The 18044-nt window shown below is 41.6% G+C and overlaps 1 protein-coding gene across 6 annotated transcripts in view; it reads right to left on the reverse strand.

The window, feature by feature from the left end:
• Positions 1 to 18044, reverse strand: part of FNBP1 (formin binding protein 1) — a 140416-nt gene that overhangs the window by 80465 nt on the left and 41907 nt on the right. For all 6 annotated transcript variants that reach the window (XM_079925862.1, XM_079925864.1, XM_079925863.1 and 3 more), the window contains exon 2: positions 16845 to 16960. In XM_079925862.1, the coding sequence (XP_079781988.1) occupies positions 16845 to 16960 (116 nt within the window). The remainder of the gene's footprint in view (positions 1 to 16844; positions 16961 to 18044) is intronic.

Raw genomic sequence — 18044 nt, forward strand, 5'->3', positions numbered from 1 at the left:
AACTTAAACTTTATATCTAGTTGAAGGGACCATAGCTTGAAGAGATCCAGGTGAAACCAGTACTTTTTATAGTTCCGTTTTACCAGTCAAATCCTAACCAGGATTAAAGACCTGCTGTGGGTGATCTCCAGTAAAGACGGTCCAGTACTGAAGAATGATTATCACTTTGACGATGTTAGCATATATAGCATTCAAAATGCTTCTTAAAAGCATCAGTGGGGCTTCCCTGGTGGCGCAGTGGTTGAGAGTCCGCCTGCCGATGCAGGGGACACGGGTTCATGCCCCGGTCTGGGAGGATCCCACATGCCACGGAGCAGCTGGGCCCGTGGGCCGTGGCCGCTGGGTCTGCGCATCCGGAGCCTGTGCTCCGCAACGGGAGAGGCCACGGCAGTGAGGGGCCCGCGTACCGCAAAACAAACAAACAAAAAGCATCAATGAATAATTCACTCTATAGACACCAGCAGAAAACTAAAGGCTTAAGAGGTCTAGAAGGGATAAGGATATTTCTCTCAGGGACCACTACAAAAAAAAGAGCAACTTGCATTTCCATTCTCTGGAGGTGGGCTTTCTCGCCCTATTTGTATGAGGTTATTTTAAAAATAAGCAGGCAAATAAACACCAAAAGCACCTTTAAATTTATGGCGTCTTTCTGAGAAATTTAAATTGTTTTATACACTTGCTCTTCAGATAGGCTAATTAAAAGGTAAAAGGAAAATATACATCTTTTAATAAAGATACTGGATTTAAGCTTAGTTGGTCCTAAGAACTGCGGTGAGACTTCTAAAATGGAAAAACTTGGGCCTCATTCCAGACCCTCTGAAATGGAAGGTCCAAGGCTGGACACAGGAATGTTTTGTGTTGTTGGTTTTTTTTTTAATCTGTCTTTTATATTTTAAAAGCTCACCACAGATTGCCAGATAAAGATGGCACAATAAAATCTGATCAGAGAACTGCGCTTTTCCAACGAGAGGCGAAATAAAAGCCCGGAAATTTTCAACAGCAGAAAATAAACCCATGAAGAAAGGCACGTCACCTCAGTCTACACACTCTGAGGAGTGGTGACCAGCGTGAGGGACAGAAAATTCTGGAACGGTGTAGAACAGATGCTTGACCCCACCCTCACAGTCACAGGGAGGGAAACAAGTCCACAGAACCCTGAAAACCGATTCAGACAGAAGTAAACTGAGGGGTGAGTAAGCACTCAGGGGACAGTGACAGAAAAGATCTGAGAGGAAGACATGCAGGCTGGCCACCCGGATGCCAGGACTTGGCAGGAGCTGGGGCTGGCCACCTGGGTCTCTACTTCCCAGGGCTGCAGGCTGAATGCCTGGGGAAGATTACCACAAAACCTAGGGATTCCCAAGGAATAGGGGTGAACGCCTTTGACCTAATGGAGTGAATGCTAAAACAGAACCTCTAACAAAGTTTCAGAACAGACAACAAAACTCAGAGCCTCGAAGACAAGATGTACAGAAACAAGTGCTTTTGAGACCATGCCCCATGGGGTTAATAAAAACTGGTGACGAACAGAAATTCTTGAGCTTGCCTTCCAGTTTATTAAAAACCCCTTCACGTGTAACCTGCCTTCACCGATCGAGCCGATGCTGTAACTGTTGCTACAAAAGGCTTAGCTGTCCTCCAAGCATCACACAGCCGACACGGTAAGATGTTTGCCTGGGTTGTTTTCCAGGAACTCAGAGCTAGCTGTGTCTAGCTCAAGCTCAAGCCAGCTAAGACTGGTCGGGACTCCCTAAAACAGGGCCTGCACAGGTGTCTGGTAAATGACATTTTGACACCAGAGGGCCAAAAACCCCACCGTCAGATCACGCTAGGCGCCTCCATTTTTGAACATGCATCCCAGGAAGAAGCAAGTAACTCAGATACGCCTGCACAGAACACTAATTACCTCACCTTTTCCCTACCTGCAATCACCTTTCCCCACGCCTAAGACCACCCTGCTTCTTTATCCCATAAATATCCCAAGCCTCTCACCTTCAGGGAGGTGGATCTGAGACTTGTTCTCCTACCTCCTCGCTTGGCTGCCTTGTGAATAAACCCTTTCCCTCCTGCAAACCTCGGCGTCTCAGTGTTTGGCTTGTTGCATGTTGGCAAACGAACCTGGTTTGGTAACACTTTCCTCCACGCTTACCCTATAAGGGAGCTCAGAGGGAAAGACCAATGGCACCGGAAGCACAGCAGTGATTATTCACATTCTATCAGATCAAAGAGGGGCACTGGTGTTGTTTGTGTTAATAACAAAAACGTGCTTAGGCATCAACCTAAGACGTTTACATGCTTTATCTCATTAAGTCCCCTCAAGAGCCTTATAAGGTGAGAATTATCATCATTATTATTATTCACATATTACAGTTGAAAAAGACAAAGCACAGAGAGTAATTTGTCCCAAATCATATTACTATTAAGCGGAAGAACATCCCAGGCATTGGGACTCTTAGAGTCTGTTACTTGTAACCACTTCACTAAACTGCCTGTATTAAATATAAGCAAGGTGAAGGGATGTAGTATGTAATACAGAAGAAAAGGAAGGGACTTCCCCGGTGGCACAGGGCTTAAGAATCCGCCTGTTAATGCAGGGGACACAGGTTCGATCCCTGGTCCGAGAAGATCCCACATGCCGCGGAGCAACAAAACCCGCGCGCCACAACTACTGAGCCCGCGCTCTGCAACAAGAGAAGCCACCGCAATGAGAAGCCCACGCACCGCAACGAAGAGTAGCCCCCACCCACTGCAACTAGAGAAAGCCTGCGCACAGCAACGAAGACCCAACGTGGCCAAAAATTAAAAAAAATAAAAACGAAAAGGAAGGAAGAAAATGACAGAGAAAAACCCAATCTGGAAGAAAACATACAAGGAAATGAAGCAAATCCTAACTCCTCCAGAATATTTGACACGATAAACAAATTTAATAAAACCACAAAGCCAATAAAGCAAGAATCCCCAGCCTACAGGACAAAACAGAATGGGATGAAACTGGGAGGCTGCAAAGCTAAGGAAATGAACTAGGAACGAAAACACACAACTCCAGAGCTAATAAATAAATTAGGCTGGATATCAAATTTAAGAGAGGAAAGTTTTAAGACAATCATAACGTGGAAAGTAACTCTCATAATCAGAAAAAGAAAAAAGATCTGAAGAACAAGATGCTGTAACATAAGGAAAATGGATCTCTGAAGCATATGACCCAATAAGTAGAATAGAAAAAAATTCAGATATAATTGAAGAAAGTTCCCCTGAAATAAATTATTGACTTTTTATATGAAAGGGAAATTGACAAAGAGTGATCAACCACAAGGCATTGCTTGGTAAGGTTATCAAACTGCTAAAGTGGAACAAAAAATTCTTCACATACAGAGTCAAAAAAGCAAGTCACCTACAAAGAATAAAAATTTGGCTGGCCCCAGACTTTTCAACCAGAAGACAACGCAGCAGCAAAGTTTGGAGAGAAAAGTATGACCAGAGAATAATCAAGTCAAATTGTTGTTAAGTGCAGTCGACCCTCCACATCTGTGGGGTCTACATCCACAGAGTCAACCAACTGTGATCAAAAATATTGGGGGGAAAATTCCAGAAAGTTCCAAAAAGCAACACGTGAATTACTTCATGATGGCAACTGTTTACACAGCATTTACATTGTATTAGGTATTATAAGTAATCAAGAGATGCTTTAAAGTATGCAGAAGGATGTGTGTAGATTATACACAAATACTATGCCATGTTATATAAGGGACCTGAGCATCTTCAGATTTTGGTATCCGAGGCGGGCGGGGGCAGGGGGTGGTATTCCTGGAACCAATCCCCCACGGATTCTGAGGGATGACTGGATAGAGGCATTCTCAAACAAGAAAGAACTGAAGGATTATGCCACAGGCTCCTATAGGGGGAAGATAACCCTGTTTTTCTTGAGGCCAACAAACAAGTAGAGAGGCTGTGGTAGAAGGAATGGTGATGAGCATAAATCTATAATTAAGACAAATTAACTGTGAGACTCATGTTACAGACTAAATTATATAACTCAATTAGGAGAGGAAGTAAAACAGGTAGATACTATTTTCTTTATGTTTCCTAGCAGTGAGTCAGTTGAGCCTGTTTAAAATTACAACATGAGTTAAAGCAAAAACAAGAACAAACAAAAAACAGGAATGACACCCCACACATTTTTCATAATCTTTTTGCTAAATCTTATAAGAATTTGTTTAATATTTCAAGTTTGCTAAATCCTTCAGTTTCACTTTAATAAAATCTTTTTAATTGTTCAAGTAAATTTAAATTTAATACCTTGCATATACAATATGCAACATATTTTATAAAATGACTTTTACACAGTTACCTTTCATTTACAATGAGATCCAATTTTAAAAAAAAAAAATTGACCAGGACAAGAATGGTTCATCAAGAAGAAAGTACAAACGGCTCAAATGTATAAAAACATACTCAACCTCATTCATGCTAAGAGACAAATTACCTTTCAGACGTAGCAATTTTTACTTATCAAATCGGCAAAGATAAAAAAGATGGGTAACAAGAAGCATTGAGGGCCAAGGCGAGTAGCACCGCCACGAACTCTGAAGTGGTGATAAGGGTCACAGCCTCCGAGAAGGGCAACTTGGCAAATTCTACCAGAACCAAAGTGCTACTTTTAGGAACTTATTCTCTAGATATGCTTGCCCAAGTGTATCATGCAAGGTTATCCAGTGCAACTTTGTTCAGAGTTGCAAACAACTGGAAACAACATATCCACCAATTCAATGCAACACTGTATAGTTGTAAATAGTAAAAATGAACTCTCGGAATAATTTCCAGGATGCAGAAAGGCAAGGGCACACTGACCTGCTGGGGAAGCAAGGAAGAAAACACACTTCCTTGCCTGTGTATCCATAATATCTCTCTGGAAGGATACGTAAGAGACAGATAACATTTATTGTCCCTGGGAACAGGGGTAAGAGAAGGGACACTCCACTGTAAACCTTTTTGTACCTTTAGAAGTTTTAATCATATGAATTCATTACCTGGTCATAACAAATAATTTAGTTTGTTTTGGCTGCGTTGGGTCTTTGTTGCTGAGGGCAGGCTTTCTGTAGTTGCAGTGAGCGGGGGCTACTGTTCCTTGCAGTGTGCGGGCTTCTCATTGCGGTGGCTTCTCTTGTTGCAGAGCACAGGCTCTAGGGTGCATGGCCTTCAGCAGTTGTGGTGAGTGGGCTCAGTAGTTGTGGTGCACGGGCTTAGCTGCTCTGAGGCATGTGGGATCTTCCCGGACCAGGGATCGAACTCATGTCCCCTGCATTGGCAGGCATATTTTTAGCCACTGTGCCACTAGGGAAGTCCTTTTTGTTTATTTTTAAAGAAACAGTTGCTAAGGGGCAATCAATAGTTGGTTCTCTTATATAGGTCATGTACGATGTTTTAAGATTATATTAAGGGGACTTCCCTGGTGGCACAGTGGTTAAGAAGCCACCTGCCAATGTAGGGGACATGGGTTCAAGCCCTGGTCCGGGAAGATCCCACATGCCATGGAGCAATTAAGCCCGTGCGCCACAACTACTGAGCTTGCGCTCTAGAGCCCGTGAGCCACAACTACTGAAGCCCGCGAACCTAGAGCCCATGCTCCACAACAAGAGAAGCCACCGCAATGAGAAGCCCATGCACCGCAATGAAGAGTAGCCCCCACTCACCACAACTAGAGAAAGCCCGCACGCAGCAACGAAGACCCAATGCAGCCATAAATAGAAAATAAAAATTTTTTAAAAGATTATATTAAGAACTTGGGACTTTCCTGGTGGTCCAGTGGTAAAGAATCTGCCTTCCAATGCAGGGAACGTGGGTTCAATCCCTGGTCAGGGAACTAAGATCCCACAGGCCACGGGGCAACTAAGCTCCGGTGCCACAACTACTGAGCTCATGCACCTCAGCTAGAGCCCGTGAGCCCAAACTACAGAGCCCACGTGCTCTAGAACCTGCGCACCACAACTACAGATTACACGCGCCCTGGAGCCTGAGCGCCACAACTAGAGAAGAGAAAACCCACACGTCACAACTAGAGAGAAGCCCACACACCACAATGAAAGATCCCGCGTGCCTCAACGAAGATCCTGCGTGCTGCAACTAAGACCCAATGCAGCCAAAAATAAATAAAATAAATAAATGTTTTTATAAAAAAAAAAGATTATATTAAGAATTTGACCCTATGCTGCCTTGAACGGATAATAACTATAGCAGGGGTCAGCAAACTTATATATAAGCACGTATATATGTATAAGCTTATACATAAAAGCAAATTTATAAAGGGCCAGACAGTAAATATATTAGACCTGCAGCCCCAGGGTCTCGGGGCTGCAAAAGCAGCCACGGACAATACACAGATGAACGGACGCACCTGTATTCCAGTAAAGCTTTGTGTACAAAACCAGGCAGTGATGGGTTTGGCCGTGGCTATGGCCAGTAGTTTGTTAACCACTGACCTACAGAAATCAAAGCCCTAATTATCATCTTCCATGTCTAAAATAAGTTAGAGTCTTTTTTCCTCTAATGCAGAAAAGAAATTATTTAACGACAGACAACTCCCCAAAGAGACCATGATGGTTTTTCAACATCATATTGATGTTTTAAGCAAGTCTTTGTTGAATATGCTCCAGTCACACTGGTCTTTCCATTCCTTGAACATGTCCCCACCTCAGGACCTTTGCACTCGCTGATTCCTTGGCCTGGAAGAACTGCTCTCAGATCTTTGCATGCCTGCTTTCTCCTTGTCTGTCAGTTCTCAAGCAATGGATTTCCCTGGCCAGTCAGGCTAAGTAAGCCTTGCCCCCCCCCATCATCTTCTAATGCATCACTGGTTTTACTTATTCGCTATCTTTATTAAACTTTATTTATTACTTAAACGCTATCTTTGAATGATTTACTGCCTTGCTTATTTGCATGCAGTCTTTTTTCCATAGTGAGAAGGTGAGTCCCTCAGGCTCAGGCACTTCCTGTGTCTCATTCACTAGAGTCTCCCCCACCCCCAACTCTGTTGACACATTATTAGTTGTTCTGTTTGTTTTTAAACCTTCATCAGCTCCCATAGGCCTGTGCAGGCACATAATTCTCCTTGAAGCAGTGCTGACCAAATATTGTAGACCTGTTCCCTGTTGATTCACTCTTTCTACAGCTATTTACTAAGCACCTATTTTATGCACTGTTCCATACTACAGGGATTCATTAGTGAACACAACGCAAAGAGCCCTCTGCCCTTGGGAGGCTTATATTCTAGCAGGGAGGGAGCAGAAGACAATGAACAACACAATATGTAAGAAAATTACATAATGTTAGAAAGTTATCAGCGCTTTGGAAAAACCAAAAAGTCCAGCAGGGAGGCAGGGAGGCCCTTACTGAGGAGGTGACATCTGAGCAAAGACTTGAAGGAGGTGAGGGAGTTGGCCACGTGGACCCTGGAGGATGGACCTCTAGGTGACAACATCTATATGAAAGGCCAATGCAGCATCCCTGGGGTGGCAGCATGTCTGGCATGTACAAGATACAGCACGGAGGCCAATTCTGTTAGAGCAGAGATACGAAGGGAGAGAGAGAAAGGGGTAATGTCTGAGAGGTAGAGAGACCCGTTCACGAAGGGCTTTATAGGACATCCACTGTAAGGATATTCGATTTACTTCGAGGGAAATGGGGAGACGTTGGTGTTTTGAATGAGGAGTGCTGTGATCCGCCTGTCTTGTGGAAAAGACGGACAGTAGGAAATAAGGGAGGAATAAGAAACGAGTTAGAAGATTCATAGTAAGCCAGGTAAGAGGTGATGGGGGCTTGGACCACAGTGCCAGCAGTGGAGGTGCTGAGAAGGGCAGGGATCCTGGATCAATCTGGAAAGCAGAGGTACCAGGACTTCCCGATGGGGGCGGGGGAGTGTGGGAGAAAGACAAAAGCCAAAGATGACTCTGGAGTTTTTGACCCAAGCAAGGAAGGATGCAGCTGCCCTCGAGCCGAGCCGGGGAGCTGCGGGGAGCCGGGCTGCAGAGATGCAGATTTTGTTGGGATTTTTGTGTTTGTTTTTTGGCTGCGTGGGGTCTTCGTTGCTGCATGCAGGCTTTCTCTAGCTGCGGCGAGTGGGGGCTACTCTTCGTTGCCGTGCACGGGCTTCTTATTGCGGTGGCTTCTCTTGTTGTGGAGCACGGGCTCTAGGCACGCAGGCTTCAGTAATTGTAGCATGCAGGCTCAGTAGTCGTGGCGCACAGGCTCAACTGCTCCACGGCATGTGGGATCTTCCTGGACCAGGGCTTGAACCCATGTCCCCTGCATTGGCAGGTGGACTCACAACCACTGCGCCACCAGGAAAGCCCCGGAAATGCAGACTTTGAGTGGATATTCTGTTTCAGACATCCAAATGGAGATTCTGAGTAACCTGTTTCTGGAGTTCAGGACAGAGATCAAGCTTGGAGACATCTGTTGCCGTAGAGATCGTACTTAAAGCCATCACCAGGAGAGTATAAATAGAGAAGGGAAGATGACGGAGGACTGGGCGCCAGGGCACATCGGGGTGAAGTGGCAGAAGGAAAGGAGGAACTGCGAAGGGGGTTGAGCAGGGCTTCTGAAGAGCTTCTGGTGAGATAGGAATGAAGCCAAGAGACTGGGGTTTCAGAGGCCAAGCAAGAAAAGTGTTTCGAGGAGGGAGCACCCACCCCTTCAAAGACGCTGAGGGGTCAAGGGTGGTGAGGACTGAGGACAGGCGACTGGGTGGGACAGGATGAAGGTCACTGGTGCCCCGAGGAGCTGTTCTGGTGCACAGGTGCAGGTGAGCTAAATAGGGAGAGGAGGGGAACTGGAGAGACATTGTTGGGAAGGTTTGCTGCAAAGGAAGGCAAAGAAATGGTGGCAGCTGGTGGGGGAAGTGAGCTCAAGAGAAGTTTTGTTTCCTTGTTTGTTTTTTAATGATGGGAGACAGTGGTACATTTTTGTGACCATGGGAATAAGCCAGTAGAAAGTAAAGCCTTGATAACATAGGAGACAGAGGAAAACTAGTGGGGACAGAGCTCCAGAGTCGGAGAGATGGGGGAAGATCTAGTGTGCAAGAGGAGGGCTTGGATTCAGCCAGGAGCATCAGAGGGAGGGGGCATCCAGGTGTGGGAACAGATGCCAACAGATGGGTTACAGGGCCTGAGAGCCTGAGGGTGTTTTCCTCTATCTGCTTCAATTTTCTCAGTGAAGTAGGAAGCAAGTGGTGAGGATGGGAAGGGAGATGTTGGGGTTTGTGGAACGAGAAGCTATGAAAGACGCAGGCAGGTGGGAAAGCAAACCAACAAAGGGCAGGTAGTATGATTACTCATCAGCCTCAAGGGCCCGGCCCAGATCTCAGTCCAAAGGATTAGAAAACACCTCCAAAGGATTAGCAATTGTCTTGAATTGTCTTGAATTACTCATAATCTTTTTTTATCAACTTCTCCCAATAAGCACAAATTTAGATACTTTGCAGGGATGTCATGAAACAAATGTTAACATTTAAATCTCAGGAAAAGGACTTCCTAAGAGATTACCATCATAGCAGTAATACCGCTACTCTATTTCAAGTCATGAAACATGATCCAGGACAGGGTAAAACGGTCGATGGAGAGCTACTAAATGTTATCCCAAACCTATTATTGGGATTTGGAGTCTTTTCCAATAGCCTCCAATTTTGTTACCTAAATCAGCACTTCCCTCACAGAGGGGGATGAGAAAGGGCAGGAAGCCAGGTGCTTCCCAGAGGGAAAAAGAAAGCACCTTCCCTTCATGACATAAAACTGATGGAGAAATTTGCTGAGAACTGACTTAATGACATCCCATGACAAACCTCCAAAGCAAAACAAGACAGTGGATAAGGCACCAGGAAAGAAGAGAATAGGCTAAGAGAAAAAGAATACAACAAATGTAGGGAAATCCATTAGATGAGACCTTACTTCGCCTAAAGCTGTTAGGTAACCCATTTCCACATGAGAGACAACATTTTATGACAGCGCAACGTCTCAGTAATCAACACAAAGCAGCTCATTCTCCATTCACACTTTCAGTTTTAAAAGCCTTAAAGCGCTAATGAGGCTGATACACATACAGGGCGCCAGAAATTCATCTGGAATAAAATTTATTTATAAAAATAAATTTACTTATTAAATTCTTATTAAGTAAATTTAAGAATAATTTATTTATTATTAAATTATTCTTAAATAAATTTATTTATTATTAAATACATTAAATAAATTATTTATAAAAATTATTTCATTGAGCAATCTGTTTTACATTTTATTTACTCAATGGAAACAAAACTTATCCATAAAAGTACACCACATGTGCTACCACTTAGGTGCTTATTTACAAACAACAACAGCCCTCTGAGAAGTCACGTTCTTTCAAAGATACATGACATACACCTTATCCAGATACTCTTTGGATTAAAATGAAATATTTCTAAACCAAAAGTCATCTAGACCTTTCACAATCTGTGCAAACCAGCCAAACAAGAAATCATTAAAGGGACTTCCCTGGTGGTACAGTGGTTAAGAATCCACCTGCCAATGCAGGGGACACAGGTTCGAGCCCTGGTCCGGGAAGATCCCACATGCCTCAGAGCAACTGCACTCTAGAGCCCGTGTGCCTATAGCCTGTGTTCCTCAACAAGAGAAGACACTACAATGAGAAGCCCACGCACTGCAATGAAGACCCAATGCAGCCAAAAATGAATAAATACACAAATAAATAAATTAATTAAAAAAAAGGAAATCATTAAAGATTTTGCCACTTCAAGTTCAAGCTTACCAGCCACTTTTAAACATTTTACATAAAAACACAACTTTCTTGGATAATTTCATCATTGTTAAATTGTTATAAGAAGGGTCTCCACAGGACCTCTCACGTGCTGCTGGAGGGATCGTGAATCAGACAAACTGTCTGGAAAATTGTTTGACTCCATCTACTAAAGCTAAACATACACAAAGCCTATGACCCAGGAATTCCACTCCTGGGTATATACTTTATATCCCCAAATTGGAAACAAGCAATAGCCTAGTGACAGTAGACTGGACAAACGGTGATACACCCATATACCAAAATACTAAACACCAATCAAAAGAAAAGCACCACCACATGCAACAACACAAATGAATCTCATAGACATAATGAGGAACAAAGGAAGCCAAATACAAACAGTGCATAATAAATGATTACATTTGCATAAGGTTCAAAAATAAGCATGACTAATCCAAGCTGTCAGAGATCAGGAAAGTGGTCAACCATACGGGTGAGGGGGATGAACTAGAAAGGGCTGGGGCGATGGGGGGCCTCTGAGGCTGGGAATTTCCTGTTTCTTGACCTGGGTGCTGGTCACATAGTGGTATTCACTCTGAAAATTTCCGGGGCTTTACATTTATGACCTGTGCACTTTTCTGTATATATATATTATATTTCAAAACAGTTTTCTGGGGAAAAAAAAAATGGTGCTCCAAAATTCAGCAGAATCCTTTTAAGAAACAGAGCCTAGAGGGCAGACAGCAGAAGCAAGAAGAACTACATCCTGCAGCCTGTGGAACAAAAACCACATTCACAGAAAGACAGACAAGATGAAAAGGCAGAGGGCTATGTACCAGATGAAGGAACAAGATAAAACCTCAGAAAAACAACTAAATGAAGTGGAGATAGGCAACCCTCCAGAAAAAGAATTCAGAATAATGATAGTGAAGATGATCCAGGACCTCGGAAAAAGAATGGAGGTAAAGATCGAGAAGATGCAAGAAATGTATAACAACAACAACAAAAAAAGAAATGTATAACAAAGACCTAGAAGAATTAAAGAACAAACAGAGATGAACAATACAATAACTGAAATGAAAACTACACTAGAAGGAATCAATAGCAGAATAACTGAGGCAGAAGAACGGAGAAGTGACCTGGAAGACAGAATGGTGGAATTCACTGCTGCAGAACAGAATAAAGAAAATAGAATGAAAAGAAATGAAGACAGCCTAAGAGACCTCTGGGACGACATTAAACGCAACAACATTCGCATTACAGGGGTCCCAGAAGAAGAGAGAGAGAAAGGACCAGAGAAAATATTTGAAGAGATTATAGTCTAAAACTTCCCTAACATGGGAAAGGAAATAGCCACCCAAGTCCAGGAAACACAGCGAGTCCCATACAGGATAAACCCAAGGAGAAACACGCCGAGACACAGAGTAATCAAATTGGAAAAAATTAAAGACAAAGAAAAATTATTGAAAGCAGCAAGGGAAAAACGACAAATAACATACAAAGGAACTCCCATAAGGTTAACAGCTGATTTCTCAGCAGAAACTCTACAAGCCAGAAGGGAGTGGCATGATATACTTAACATGATGAAAGGGAAGAACCTACAACCAAGATTACTCTACCCAGCAAGGATCTCATTCAGATTCAAAGGAGAAATCAAAAGCTTTACAGACAAGCAAAAGCTCAGAGAATTCAGCACCACCAAACCAGCTCTACAACAAATGCTAAAGGAACTTCTCTAAGTGGGAAACACAAGAGAAGAAAAGGACCTACAAAAACAAACCCAAAACAATTAAGAAAATGGTCATAGGAACATACATATTGATAATTACCTTAAACGTGAAAGGATTAAATGCTCCAACCAAAAGACACAGGCTTGCTGAATGGATACAAAAACAAGACCCATATATATGCTGTCTACAAGAGGCCCACTTCAGACCTAGGGACACCTACAGACTGAAAGTGAGGGGATGGAAAAAGATATTCCATGCAAATGGAAATCAAAAGAAAGCTGGAGTAGCAATACTCGTATCAGATAAAATAGACTTTAAAATAAAGAATATTACAAGAGACAAGGAAGGACACTACATAATGATCAAGGGATCAATCCAAGAAGAAGATATAACAATTATAAATATATATGCACCCAACATAGGAGCACCTCGATACATAAGGCAACTGCTAACAGCTATAAAAGAGGAAATCGACAGAAACACAATAATAGTGGGGGACTTTAACACCTCACTTACACCAATGGACAGATCATCCAAAATGAAAATAAATAGGGAAACAGAAGCTTTAAATGACACAACAGACCAGATAGATTTAATTGATATTTATAGGACATTCCATCCAAAAACAGCAGATTACACTTTCTTCTCAAGTGCACATGGAACATTCTCCAGGATAGATCACATCTTGGGTCACAAATCAAGCCTCGGTAAATTTAAGAAAATTGAAATCATATCAAGCATCTTTTCTGATCACAATGCTATGAGATTAGAAATGAATTGTAGGGAAAAAAACATAAAAAACACAAACACATGGAGGCTAAACAATACGTTACTAAATAACCAAGAGATCATTGAAGAAATCAAAGAGGATATCAAAAAATACCTAGAGACAAATGACAATGAAAACATGATGATCCAAAACCTGTGGGATGCAGCAAAAGCAGTTCTAAGAGGGAAGTTTATAGCTATACAAGCCTACCTCAAGAAACAAGAAAAATCTCAAATAAACAATCTAACCTTGCACTAAAGGAACTAGAGAAAGAAGAACAAACAAAACCCAAAGTTAGCAGAAGGAAAGAAATCATAAAGATCAGAGAAGAAATAAATGAAATAGAAACAAAGAAAACAACAGCAAAGATCAATAAAACTAAAAACTGGTTCTTTGAGAAGATAAACAAAATTGATAAACCATTAGCCAGACTCATCAAGAAAAAGAGGGAGAGGACTCAAATCAATACAATTAGAAATGAAAAAGGAGAAGTTACAACAGACACTGCAGAAATACAAAGGATTATAAGAGACTACTACAAGCAACTCTATGCCAACAAAACGGACAACCTGGAAGAAATGGACAAATTCTTAGAAATGCACAACCTTCTGAGACTGAACCAGGAAGAAATAGAAAATATAAACAGACCTATCACAAGCACTGAAATTGAGACTGTCATTAAAAATCTTCCAACAAACAAAAGTCCAGGACCAGATGGCTTCACAAGTGAATTCTATCAAACATTTAGAGAAGAGCTAACAGCTATCCTTCTCAAGCTCTTCCAAAAAATTGCAGAGGAAGAACACTCCCAAACTCATTCTATGAGGTCACCATCACCCTGATACCAAAACCAGACAAAGATACTACAAAACAAGAAAATTACAGACCAATATCACTTATGAATATAGATGCAAAAATCCTCAACAAAATACTAGCAAACAGAATCCAACAACACATTAAAAGGTTCATACACCATGATCAAGTGGGACTTATCCCAAGGATGCAAGGATTCTTCAATATAGGCAAATCAATCAATGTGATAAACCATATTAACAAATTGAAGGAGAAAAACGATATAATCATCTCAATAGATGAAGAAAAAGCTTCTGACAAAACTCAACACCCATTTATGATAAAAACTCTCAAGAAAGTGGGCATAGAGGGAACCTACCTCAACATAATAAAGGCCATATACGACGAACCCACAGCAAACATCATTCTCAATGGTGAAAAACTGAAAGCATTTCCTCTAAGATCAGGAAGGAGACAAGGATGTCCACTCTTACCACTCTTACTCAACATAGCTTTGGAAGTCCTAGCCACGGCAATCAGAGAAGAAAAAGAAATAAAAGGAATACAAATTGGAAAATAAGAAGTAAAACTGTCACTGTTTGCAGATGACATGATACCATACATAGAGAATCCTAAAGATGCCACCAGAAAACTACTAGAGCTAATCAATGAATTTGGTAAAGTTGCAGGATACAAAATTAATGCACAGAAATCTCTTGCATTCCTATCCACTAATGATGAAAAATCTGCAAGAGAAATTAAGGAAACACTCCCGTTTACCACTGCAACAAAAAGAATAAAATACCTAGGAATAAACCTACTTAGGGAGACAAAAGACCTGTATGCAGAAAACTATAAGACACTGATGAAAGAAATTAAAGATGATACTAACAGATGGAGAGATATACCATGTTCTTGGCTTGGAAGAATCAATATTGTGAAAATGACTATACTACCCAAAGCAATCTACAGATTCAATTCAATCCCTATCAAATTACCAATGGCATTTTTTATGGAACTAGAACAAAAAATCTAAAAACTTGTATGGAGACACAAAAGATTCCGAATTGCCAAAACAGTCTTGAGGGAAAAAAACAGAACTGGAGGAATCAGACTCCCTGACTTCAGACTATACTACAAAGCTACAGTAATCAAGACAATATGGTACTGGCACAAAAACAGAAATATAGATCAATGGAACAAGATAGAAAGCCCAGAGATAAACCCACGCACCTGTGGTCAACTAATCTATGACAAAGGAGGCAAGGATATACAATGGAGACAAGACAGTCTCTTCAATAAGTGGTGCTGGGAAAACTGGACAGCTACATGTAAAAGAATGAAATTAGAACACTCCCTAACACCATACACAAAGATAAACTCAAAATGGATTTGAGACCTAAATGTAAGACCAGACACTATAAAACTCTTACAGGAAAACATAGGAGGAACACTCTTTGACATAAATCACAGCAAGATCTTTTTTGATCCACCTCTTAGAATAATGGAAATAAAAACAAAAATAAACAATGAGACCTAATGAAACTTAAAAGCTTTTGCACAGCAAAGGAAACCATAAACAAGATGCAAAGACAACCCTCAGAATGGGAGAAAATATTTGCAAATGAATCAACGGACAAAGGATTAATCTCCAAAATATATAAACAGCTCATGCAGCTCAATATTAAAAAAACAAACAACCCAATCCAAAAATGGGCAGAAGACCTAAACAGACATTTCTCCAAAGAAGACATAGAGATGGCCAAGAAGCACATGAAAAGCTGCTCAACATCACTAATTACTAGAGAAATGCAAATCAAAACTACAATGAGGTATCACCTCACACCAGTTAGAATGGGCATCATCAGAAAATCTACAAACAACAAATGCTGGAGAGGGTGTGGAGAAAAGGGAACCTTCTTGCACTGTTGGTGGGAAGGTAAATTGATACAGCCACTATGGAGAATAGTACGGAGGTTCCTTAAAAAAATAAAAATAGAATTACCATATGATCCAGCAATCCCACTACTGGGCATATGCCCTGAGAAAACCATAATTCAAAAAGACACATGCACCCCAATGTTCATTGCAGCACTATTTACAATAGCCAGGTCATGGAAGCAACCTAAATGCCCATCGACAGACGAATGGATAAAGAAGCTGTGGTACATACATACAATGGAGTATTACTCAGCCATAAAAAGGAACGAAATTGAGTCATTTGTTGAGACGTGGATGGATCTAGAGACTGTCATACAGAGTGAAGTAAGTCAGAAAGAGAAAAACAAATATCGTATATTAACGCATGTATGTGGAACCTAGAAAAGTGGTACAGATGAACCGGTCTGCAGGGTAGAAGTTGAGACACAGATGTAGAGAACAAATGTATGGACACCAAGGGGGGAAAGCCACGGGGGGGTGGGGATGGTGGTGTGCTGAATTGGGCGACTGGGATTGACATGTATACACTGATGTGTATAAAATTGATGACCAATAAGAACCTACTGTATAAAAAAATAAATAAAATTAAATTTAAAAATTAAAAAAAAAAGAAACAGAGCCTAAAAGCAATAACTTGGTTTTTATGTTTACTGTCCTCTAAAAAATAATTTTCAATATTAAAAAAAACAACTGCTTCTACTGAAATATAAGCTTACATGAAAAGGGAAAATAAATATTTAAAGGATTATACATTTATAGTATAAAATGAGGATATAAATTATCTTTATATCCATTCTGCAGTTAACAAACAACCTTTCTCAATATCAACTTACCTGAGTTGCTTTGCATAGCTGAGTTCAATCTCTGTCCTTTCCTTTACAAATTTGATGTATTTCTCAAGAATATCAATTCCCCACTGTGTGTGTTTTTCTAAGTTGTCAAATTGATCCTGTTAATAAAAAACAAAGGGAGAGCTTGTAATCTTTCTCTGTGATTAACGTAACTTCAGTGAACAATTCTCTCAACAATAAATCAGTACGTAGAAAGCAGTTCTAACATTTTCCATGATTGTACTTGGGTGTTTTTTCGCTGAGCAAATTTTAAATCAACATTACCAAATTTGGTTTGAAAACTGCCTGAGATATTGAACTCTGACCCCTCTGTTCACGTCCCCTATTCCTGTTAGAAACATGGTGTTTGGATGTATTTAATGTCCTAGTGCAAAGCAAAGTGTCTTCTGCAGATACCAAAAACAGAGATGAAACACACTCCCGTGTCAACTCAGTCACACTATTAGCACCTTAACTGTTATCTCTGAGTTAGCATTCAGGATAAGCTCACTGAAATTTGAGGCAAGGAAATGGCAGGGAGAAGAGTTACAAAATACTTGCTTTCTTCAAACAAATGACTCATGCGGACTTCATTCCAACATTCAACCATGCATCAAGCCTACACTATTTGCCAGGAATGGTGATTGGGGCTGGGGAACAAGAAAGAAGAGAATTATAGCCACGATGTACAGGCTGCCTCAAGATTCCTAGTCTGGAAGGGAGCGGGTAGGTATTCCAGCCACCCCTAATGCAAAGGCAGGGAGAGGCCCAGGAATCAGGGGGACCGGTCCTGCTGGAGCTCAAGGTGGGGGTAGGGCACAAGGGAATGAGTGGTGGTGGGTGACGGGACTAGAGGGTCCGGGCCTGATCACCCAGGGCCTTGAATGCCGAGTTAAGGTGTCTAGACTCTCTGGTGGGCACAAGTGAGCCACTGAAGGGTTCGCAAAGGGAGTGGCACACCTAAGACATGTTTAGCATCACCAGGAGCTGGATGTCAGGGGACTGTTCAATATCCTAAGCAGAGAAACTGGGAGCAGAGGGGAGGATTTTATAGACCATGAACAAAGAATCAGCTAGTCTTAGTGACTGGATGGGGAGGCTGGAAGGGATATGCAGGATAGGGGAGGATTCTAAGGCGACTCCTTGGTTCTGTTTCCTGTGAGTACACAGGCGGAGGGGCAGCAGTTTGGGGTGAAGTGACAT

This window comes from Stenella coeruleoalba, assembly GCF_951394435.1.
Source record: "Stenella coeruleoalba genome assembly, chromosome: 7".
Lineage (NCBI taxonomy): Eukaryota > Metazoa > Chordata > Mammalia > Artiodactyla > Delphinidae > Stenella > Stenella coeruleoalba.